Below are 9,763 nucleotides of genomic sequence, written 5' to 3'. Positions count from 1 at the left end.
GATTGATTTGAATCATAGAAATACAAATAAAAAACTCAAGTTACTCGTCGTCGGCTCTCGCCTTTCCTTTCTCTCTTGACGATCCTGCGTCGTCTTTAGCTACGAATAATAATTCATTAATACACAATATCAAATAACATTCAATTACCAAGTCATTCATATTTTTTAAATTTATTCAATTTAGTCCCTAAAGCTGAGACAAGCATAACTTTCAATCTAGACCATCAGATTAAAATTCGATTTCACATATATTCATTACGGACCTTCTACTTTCTATTCTTGTCGAAGTTTCATAACATTTTTTTCATTTTATTTAATTTGGCCCCTAAAGTGCGAAACTAACAATAAAGCTTTACAATTTAGTCCTTTTCATACACTAAGCTTAATTTCTAACAATTTAAAACCTAAATCATTCAATTCTCAATAATGGGATCTTATCAAAACTTCACCAATTGATCAAATTGATCCTTGGGTTAGCTTAATCAAGCTCCCAAGATTAAAAAAAATCTATAAAAATCAAAGAAGAATGGCTAGGGACTTAAATTAAATACTAAAGGCTTCAAATACCCTAGCAATGATGTTCTTTTTCTTTTTCACTTATGGTCGGTTGGAGAAGATGAAGTCATCTCTCCATCCACCAATTCTCATTTTTATACTTAGATTAATGATTAATTAACTTTAACTAATCAAATTTTAGTTTTAATTAATCTTAATTTACTAAATTAATCTATAATCATCATTACCTTCCACTAGAGAATGTTTAAGTCCTCGAGTCATTTCCTAATTGAAAATCTATAGTGATTGGACTTTTACAATTTACTTCCTTGACCTCAATTAAACACAATTTTGGCTAAATTGACTATCAAAATTTCTATTCATATAAATATCAACTTTGTAAATATTCCTATTTAATATTAACGGATTCGATTTATAGAAACGAGGTCTCGAAACTACATTTTTGACATCGCTTGAACTGGATCTTTATAATTCTTCTCATTTAGGAAATTTCATCCTTGATTACCCGGCAAGAGGTGAGGAGGTCAAATTCAAAGGGTAAAATATATATTAACACATAATACTATAATGTAAATATTAAAAATATATGTTAAATTATGCTTTCAAATTTAATAAAATTATTATTATATAAAATTATTAAATATTAAATAAAAACTTGTATATAAACATTTTAATATATATATATATATATATATATATATATATATAAATGAACTTAAATGAGTTTAGATTAATCATTTACAAAGGTGTTCATGGGCCTAGTCGAACTGAATTCAAGTTAAGCTTAAGTATAATATTAACTCATTTTATGCTTATCCAAACCTGACCCAACTCGAAATATGAACCTAAATTATTACCCAAGCCCACTCATATTTGTAGGTAGCTAAACCAAGTCCATCTTATGCATTTTTTAAAAGATAAATTATATTATTTTAAATTTAATATTTAATAGATTTATATTTTTTTAATTATAAAAAAAATTATATATAGTCAGCTTAATATTTTTTTTATCTTTACATTATAGTATTACTTATTACTATAAAATTAATTTTTATATTTTATAAATTACATAATACATAAATAATTAACCCAATATAATATATTATAGACATGGATTAACGAGTTGGACTGAGCCAAGATTGGGTTCAAACATTTAAGGCTCGAATTAGCTTATATTTTAAATGAGTTTTTTTTGCTAAACTCATTTTTCGAATCTAATATTTTTATCCAAATCCTCCTAAATTTTGAATTGACCTTTGGACTTGAGCAAATGGCTTGATCTTAAAACCAATCTAATCATTTATAAATAGAAGTGCATTTAAATAATGTTATTACCGTACATTAATACAGCCCAACCTGATCCATCAACACTTATAATGGCCAAGTAAACAATTTAACAACAAAAAGTTTCAATTATGACTTAACAAAATTGGTTACTATATGTCATAAATTCTTGCTAGTAATTAGCTCATGTAATTTTATTTTTAAGAATTTAGTCTATTTTCATTTTAGAATTCAAAATTCAAGCTCAACTGCTAACACGGTTAAAATTATTATGTTAAATTCATGTTCATTACAACATTATTTTATTAGTTACATGGCTGCAGAGTATTTTTTTTTTTAATTTCAAAATGTCACATGAACAAATATAACAAAAAATATTAATAATATTAACAATTGAATCTTATTTTGAAATATAAAAGTAAGAAAAAAACTAAATTCCAAAATTGTGAATAGTATAGGGAGCTATGGTATATTTTAACCAACAAATTTCTCTCCAAGAGTAATTGGAGAATAAGAATTTGGGTTGAATCATGGCAACTACAATCCATTAAGTTTTCCTACATAATAATAATAATAATAAGCCCAAATCCAACCCTAAAATGGAACCCTAAGAACCCAAATTCAGAAAATCAACATATATATTTGTTAGATTCATAAACCTAATTTTGGTCAAAAACTTTTCCCTCAATCCCCGCACAGTTCTAGGGTTTTTGTTAGCAGCTCCGACAGAAGAAATGGTATTATAAATTATTATTGTGTATTAATTCTTCCCTTTTTTGATCATGTTAATGAAGGATCTAAAATTCACTCTAAATTTTGAATATTTTTTAGGGAAAAGGAACTGGAAGCTTTGGAAAGCGAAGGAATAAGACCCACACACTTTGCGTTCGATGTGGGCGCCGTAGCTTCCATCTCCAGAAGAGCCGTTGCGGTGCTTGTGGCTACCCTGCCAGCCGCATCCGAAAATGTATGTTTTCTTTTGCATATTTTAATGAATCATTTTATATTTTAATAATTTCTGGATTGTAGTTTGTTTAGGTGACCTTAGAGAAGGTTCTTAAAAAATTGAAGAATTCATGAGAATCGACCATCCCATTAAATTTTGATTTTTATTTTAACAGAATGCGAACTGTTGGCATTTTTCTATATTCATTCTCTTAGGCTTTGGTTGATTAGATAGAAAGTTGTAAATTTTAAGTAGGAGAAAAAAGGAAGATAAAAAATTCATTGGTGTTATACCTGAACCTGAAAACCAACTTGATCAACTAAAATTCAAATCCAATTTGACCAAAGTCAACAACCGGCACTCGAATTGACCCGAATTTGAAGTGACTAGAACTTAAAATATTCAAACCTGTAATGACTGGACCACCGGAAACCCAAGCCCATACCCATACCTTGAAATGATCCAAATCTAAAATGACCCGAACTTAAAATTGGCATGGCCTGAAATGAAGCAAAAGTTCTAAAACCCTAGTTGACCTGATTCAGAATGATCTGATGACACATTCTACCCAATTGATAGGTCTAATTGGTGTGCTTGATTGGAAAGATGCAATAATGGTAAGGAAAATTTCTTTTCCATCAATTGCATGGAAGAAAAGAAAATGAAAATTTCCAAGAAAATGCAGTGCTGTTAATATGCACACTTAACTTATATCTCTTATTTTCTCTGTTCTTATCATTTCAAGTTGGAATGATATTTTTTATGCATGGGATGAAAATGGTCACTTTTCATATTTTTTCATCTCATTTTCTGTTCTTATTGAGCACACTTAAAATTGATTCTCCTTGCAGTTTTTCACTCTAAGACTCACATCCTTTATCTTTCATATCGTGGTTCTAGTATAAGTTTTGGGTAAAAATTACAATGTCAAGCAATCTTTTTATGTAATTGTTGTTGAAGTTAGCATCCTGGATTTGTTGCTGATATATTTTTTTTAGTCTATTTTGTTTGCTGAACTATGGAACTTTAATTAATGGTAATATAAGCTTGGTGGAATTATTTGTTGAATTGGCTTTGTGTTTCTGGGTTTAGATAACTGGAGTGTGAAGGCTATTAGAAGAAAGACGACTGGGACAGGCCGCATGAGGTACCTCTGTCATCTGCCCCGAAAGTTCAAAACTGGTTTTAGAGAAGGTACTTTTGAGTTTCCTGATTGAATCAAACGAAAACGTGTTTGTTGAATAATATATATAGTGATGTCTTATTGTTGAAATTGTTGGCAGGCACTCAAGCAACTCCAAGGAAGAAGGCAGCTGTTGCTGCATCTTAAGTTGGTTTTGGTGTTTTGTTTTTGAGATTTCTGAATTTACACAAACTAAGTTTTTGTGATTTTTATCATCATTTTGTACTTTTATTATTACAACCTAATTGTCCATGAACAGAAAGTTGTGTTTTACCATGAATCTTCACAACATTTTGATGTCTCACTTTTTTCTCTTGTGAGATAGTGTCATAGTGGCATGTCATCCATGATGTTAAAATTTTGGTTTTTGCACATTTTGTGTGAGAACGAACCCCATCTAAAATGTCTTGTTTACTATATGCTGCATTTGAGACAATTCGCAAGAGACTTTATAGTGTTGTTGGAATTAGATGGACCAATTAAATAGAGAATCGGTTAGTATATCAGTCCAGATAAGAGGTTTGAGCAAAGTGTTTGGAATCGATTGACTCGAGAAATAAAAAAGTGATTGAATTGTTTTTATAATTTATAATATTTTTTCTTAAGTTTTATGAATTTTATTTAATTATTTAATTATTTAATTATTGGTTGATAAGTGGTCGAATCGACTAGTTTAGTTATTGGTTTTATATCAAATGCATGTTTCAGATATTCATATGGATGGCGACGAAAAGGGCCAAGCAAGTGGCAATTTGCATTTTCTATTTGCCATTGAGATATTTTTGTGCCTCTTACTGTGATCTGGTTCCAAAATTTGAACGTTCGCAATAAAAAATAATGAAAAACCTGTCTCAAAAGTACTACATTTACATTTACAGTAATAAAAATTAAAGATTTATGATTAAAATAAATACAAAATAGGCATTGAAAAAGGTGAGTATTTCAAGATAGTATTTATTTTTTAATATTTTATTATACATTTTATAAAACACCCGAACATTTTACTTGAAGTCTCATCCTATAACTAAACTTGATTTTCAAAAGTTATATATATCCTTTTAAGGTCTGGTTAGGTCTGAGTTAAAGTCTGATAAATTCCAGTTATCTTACCATCCCTAATCAGACATTGTGTATCGGAATGAAAATGTAATCATTGGGATACTTGAAATAAATGGTGTTTGAAAATCAACTACGTTAACAACATACAAAAAGCTTTGACTATGGGTGCTCTTCCCTTCAGTGTTTCAGCCAATAATTTCGAAGTTGAGCCATATGCAATAGTATCTCATCCCGCCCTTGATTTGTAACACTGCTGGTCATTATCCATGGCGGCACTGTCTGGAAGAAACCGCATATCAGCTCCTGAAAGTCCTTCACGTTTTCTTCAGGCCTTTTTCCGCCGTTCTTTTTCTTCTTCCGCTTGTCGCATTTGGTAAATATCAGCGTCATCGGGACCTGCATAATCACATTTTAAGCGCTAAGAAGAAAACATATGACATACTTCCACGAAATATCAGCATGCACAGAAAGTCTAGACTAAAGATCAACGGGGAGCTTCCCCCCTTTTGTCTAGAGAAGATTACATAAGTGACATGTCAAAGCGGGTTGCTCGTACCCTCGTGCTTCTTTTTCTTTCTAGTTAGAAAGGCTGGCATTACCTGGTTCTGACCAAGCCAACTAGCATATTCCAGGTCGATTTTCTTTGCGGGAATGCTAGCATCTATAAGCAGGAAAATTGATACTAACGTTGAACGGTTGATAAAATAGTCTTTGGTAAACTTTCCCCAATCCGTTCGAAGTTCCTGAGGTGCAGATGCATAGCTGTTCAAGAAAAAGTGTAACAAAAGCAACAATCAAAATGCAAGAATGCCACTGCCAAAAAGCGTACTTTATTTTTTTGATTATAAAGAAAGCTTCATTCAAAGCAAAGAAGAATACAACGATTCAACAAAAAAAAGTACAACGTCCACCCCTAACAAAAGAGCACAAAGGCTCACTCCTAATCAGCAAGCCCAAAGGCCGAACAAAGCAAAACCTGAACCCTAGGAACCTATGCCAAAGTGGGTCCATGTCAATCCATCTGCATCTCAGGACAACCATAACAGAGGTCAAAAGAGAATTTGGCATACTTATTAGCATCCACTTCAACAAAAGAAAGGAAGTATCATACTCTTTACCCCAAACCCTAACCCTAATTTTATTAGTACCTTTTGCATCTTAAATAATGTCGGAATCCGGCTGGTTCATCTTAACAAATAAACTTGGAACAGAAAAATAAGATGACATAAAAGATTTTATATATCAATCCGTCATGGTTTAAAGTTGGTCAATTTAAGCCTTATCCCATATAATTCATGAGAAGAGTACATGGTTTAATTTTTCTCCAGGACAGTGAATAACTTTAATGGATGTAAGTTTCTAACATTCCACCGATAGGAAATTCAGAAAATTATAAAGCTTGTAGGCATGTATCCATTCATACAAGGTGTAAAGAAATAACAGATTATATAGGAGGTAATTGAAGGTAAATCATACCCATATCCAGGCAAATCCACAAGGTACCAACTATCATTGATGCGGAAATGGTTGATGCATTGCGTCTTCCCTGCGAGGAATAAAAGCACTATTGGTAAACATGCATCTACTATAAAACTTTGAATTTAGATAACGAGTTCTACTTTAATGAATTTTAAGTCCTAAAACTATGGATCAAATTTTAAATTAGTCCTAGACTTTAAATGTTTGAACTGAATGCTCAAACTAAAGTATCATTCCCATGAAGTACTTCCATCAGTCCAGCTGTCAATTTTGGTGTTAAATGCCGACTTGAATCTAATGTAGCTCCGGATAAATAAATATTTTAAACACGTGAGATTCAAGCTGATATTTAATGTCAAAACTGATTGCTAGATTGATGGACCTGATTGGAACAATAGAATTTAATTGGAATATTTTGATGTTTAGAACCATATTTTAGGTACGTCTAGTGCAACTCATGAACCAAAAAAAAGTGCAGACCTCTCAATTAGGCGGACCAATCAACCAATCAGGGTTCTAAAAGTTCGAGTCGGTTCGGGCCAGGGTCAAGTTATTTTGAGCTTGGATCATTCGTTTATCATGCTCAAGTGTTTCAAGTGGGGTCATTGCAGGTTCCAATCACATTGAGTTTGGGTTGTTTGATCATGTCATTTCAAAGTTCCAATTGCAACAAGTTTGAATCATTTTGATTCAGGTTTGTTTTGGATTTGGGCCAGTTTGGGTTCGAGATTGACCGGGCTCAGATTGTTGATTTCTTATAACCAAATATAGTACGATCAAGTTCAAGCTGATCGGTCGAGTTTTCGAATTCAGGTCTGTCTACTTTATCATCCCATTAACAGAGAGGAGCTTAAGAGTATACTTTACTATAATTTCAATCCTTACTAAAGGTGCGAAAAGAAATTGACTGCACAATCTATTGTTTCTAATATCTAACCCAGCTTTAATAAATCGAAATGAACAAAATGCAAATATATCTATCAGCACATGAATTTACTTTATAAACAGCTTACCAGGTTTCTTAGAGGTGAGAGCAAGGCGTTTCCTCCTTACGAGAGAATTAAGAAGCGAGGATTTCCCGACATTCGAGCGGCCGACGAGAGCAAACTCCGGCAAGCCATCGGAAGGGCAATCCTCAGTCCTGACACTGCTCTTCACGAACTCAGCTTGAACCACTTGAGCGTCCCTTGCGTACTTACTCAGAACTATGTTCGACCCTTTCAAGATTCTGGTGCTTAAGCTAGAATCATCGCAAGAAACCTGGGTCTCCGGAGGAACAAACAGCTTGTCTAATGAAATCTCGAGTTTGGGTTCGTCGGGGAGTGAGAAATCGGTGATGGGTATGGGTTCCGTCGTGGAAAGAGTGGATTTGGGAGCAGAGAAGAGCGTTGAGGCAGCGGATTTGATGGGTACTTTTGGTTTGGGGAAAAATTTGAAACTTGGCGGCGGATTTTTGAAGACTAAATAATGAAACCTTGGAAGCTGAGTTACAACCATTACTCAAGCTGATGGATTGTTCGTCTTCGTTGAAGTACGCAAAAGCACAAATGCAGCACTGCTAAAATATCTTTGTTGATATTGTTTTGATTCAGAAGGACCCTTTGGTTTAACACTTTCTCCAGCTTATTTATAATTTTGGGCCCAATATCCGGACCAAAGCTAAAAATCTAAATTATCTATATCTATTTAATATAGCATAAATTCACCCCTTTGTCGACAACAATTTTTTTTTTAGAATTTACAATTATTCCTTTAATAAATATCTATTTTAGTCACAATAATTTTTTTAATTTTGGTCCCTAAACCTATTTGATTCACTATTAAATTCAATTTTTATTTCTTTTTTCATTCTTTTTTCTTATTCCCCCATCTTTTATCACCATCACTATATTCAATACAACCCTTTGCTGCTCAACACCATGATCACCTTCATTATATGTATAGTTTTTCTTAATTAATAATTGACTACTCATTTATCCAAAGCAATTCTTCTTAAGTAGAATTTCCATGATCATATGTTGGAAAAAAATAGATCTTTTGAAAACTTTGAGGCATATTCTCAATTGGTAAAAGTGGAGATTTGAATAATAAAACTATAGTTTTATATTTTACTCCATAAGACCTTTACAACAATATATCATATGTTCACAATAGTTAAGTGATGAATAAGAAATTGATGCTCAAAGTAAGCCACTTGTGAATTATTTTGGGAAAAATGGAAAACTTAGTCCTACATTGGTTAGATAAAGTGTGGAATATGTTTATATATGTGAACGAACTTGTTTATTATTGAATGATTAAATTAAAGCTCTCTCTCATGCATAAGAGGGTGCAAATCCAAACTTGTTGGGTTTAGATTCACTACCACAATGTGAGTGATGCAAAATGTTTAGACCGGTTAGGCCTTCTACGCCTTTTTTCCTTAACAGAGCTTATCAGTTTGGAATTAAAAGGAGTTGAGAGCCTCCTTTGAGATTTCCAAAAGTTCTTCATTTGAAAATTTCGAGAGATCTTTTCCTTTAATATTTTTCCAGTCCGTTTTTCCTGCCTACCTACGAATATAATATTTTTGTTCTTTTTTTATTATATACATATTTTTATTCTTGTTCGATCTTGTGATTTAAATAAATATTTTATATCACTATTTATTTTACTAACGTGTGTGCAATACCATATTCACTTCAATTTAAAGCCAAATTTGATTTTTCTTTCCGTTTTCACCATTTATGACTCATTCCCTCAATTAGGTCTTGTTAATTTCCCATTTTCCTAAGCTTTTGCTACTTTTAGTGGGATTTAGCTCAAGAATCGTATTTAAAATTTGGAAAAAGAACTTAGTTCTTTTAGCTTTATGAAATTCAATGCAATGAAGTGTTTTCACTATTTCAAGGACAAGTTTTGAAGCAAAGGAAAAATATTAACTTCAGAATTGAAAGAATGAATGAAGGAAATCAAAGAAAACATTCAAAGGCATTTTTCAAACTGTTTTTGGTAATAGACGAAGGTAAGGCTACTGTTTGTTAATCACTGTAGCCATGCTACTATCGTGCACATCTTGTTGTTGTATCCTGGAAGACAATCGACCAACGTTTTTCTAGCACCAGAGGAGCGGTTAAATCTGTCTTAAGTGAACTATGAAAATTGGCCTCAACTACCAATCCGTTTTTCCTGCCTACCTACGAGTATAATATTTTGATCTAGTCTTTATTTCTGTTCTTTTTTTATTATATTTATGTATATTTTTATTCTCGTTCGATCTTGTGATTTAAATAAATATTTTATATTACTGTTTATTT

General features: G+C 32.2%; 2 protein-coding genes across 2 annotated transcripts; one reads left to right on the top strand and one right to left on the bottom strand.

The window, feature by feature from the left end:
- Positions 1-2,388: 2,388 nt before the first annotated feature.
- Positions 2,389-4,233, top strand: LOC108457355 (60S ribosomal protein L37-1-like). Its single transcript, XM_017756374.2, has 4 exons — positions 2,389-2,537; positions 2,632-2,767; positions 3,839-3,940; positions 4,030-4,233. Exons 1-4 carry the CDS (start codon positions 2,535-2,537, stop codon positions 4,074-4,076), a joined length of 288 nt encoding a protein of 95 aa, XP_017611863.1. The 5' UTR covers positions 2,389-2,534; the 3' UTR covers positions 4,077-4,233.
- Positions 4,234-4,867: 634 nt separating this feature from the next.
- Positions 4,868-8,104, bottom strand: LOC108457354 (GTP-binding protein At2g22870). The gene is made up of 4 exons (XM_017756372.2): positions 7,481-8,104; positions 6,465-6,534; positions 5,588-5,750; positions 4,868-5,384 (listed from the first exon to the last, which is right to left on the bottom strand). The coding sequence occupies exons 1-4, from the start codon at positions 7,962-7,964 to the stop codon at positions 5,166-5,168; spliced, it is 936 nt and encodes a 311-aa protein (XP_017611861.1). The 5' UTR covers positions 7,965-8,104; the 3' UTR covers positions 4,868-5,165.
- Between the last annotated feature and the right edge of the window lie 1,659 nt (positions 8,105-9,763).

This window comes from Gossypium arboreum, chromosome 6 (genome assembly GCF_025698485.1).
Source record: "Gossypium arboreum isolate Shixiya-1 chromosome 6, ASM2569848v2, whole genome shotgun sequence".
Lineage (NCBI taxonomy): Eukaryota > Viridiplantae > Streptophyta > Magnoliopsida > Malvales > Malvaceae > Gossypium > Gossypium arboreum.
This window is presented reverse-complemented; position numbering and strand designations above follow the sequence as displayed.

Coding starts and splice junctions, on each gene's coding strand:
- LOC108457355 (XM_017756374.2), top strand. Junction 2,768..3,838: donor TGCCAGCCGCATCCGAAAAT/GTATGTTTTCTT, acceptor TTCTGGGTTTAG/ATAACTGGAGTGTGAAGGCT. Junction 3,941..4,029: donor CAAAACTGGTTTTAGAGAAG/GTACTTTTGAGT, acceptor AATTGTTGGCAG/GCACTCAAGCAACTCCAAGG.
- LOC108457354 (XM_017756372.2), bottom strand. CDS start 7,964: ATGGTTGTAACTCAGCTTCCAAGGTTTCATTATTTAGTCTTCAAAAAT. Junction 6,535..7,480: donor TCTCACCTCTAAGAAACCTG/GTAAGCTGTTTA, acceptor TATTCCTCGCAG/GGAAGACGCAATGCATCAAC. Junction 5,385..5,587: donor GTTGGCTTGGTCAGAACCAG/GTAATGCCAGCC, acceptor GTGATTATGCAG/GTCCCGATGACGCTGATATT.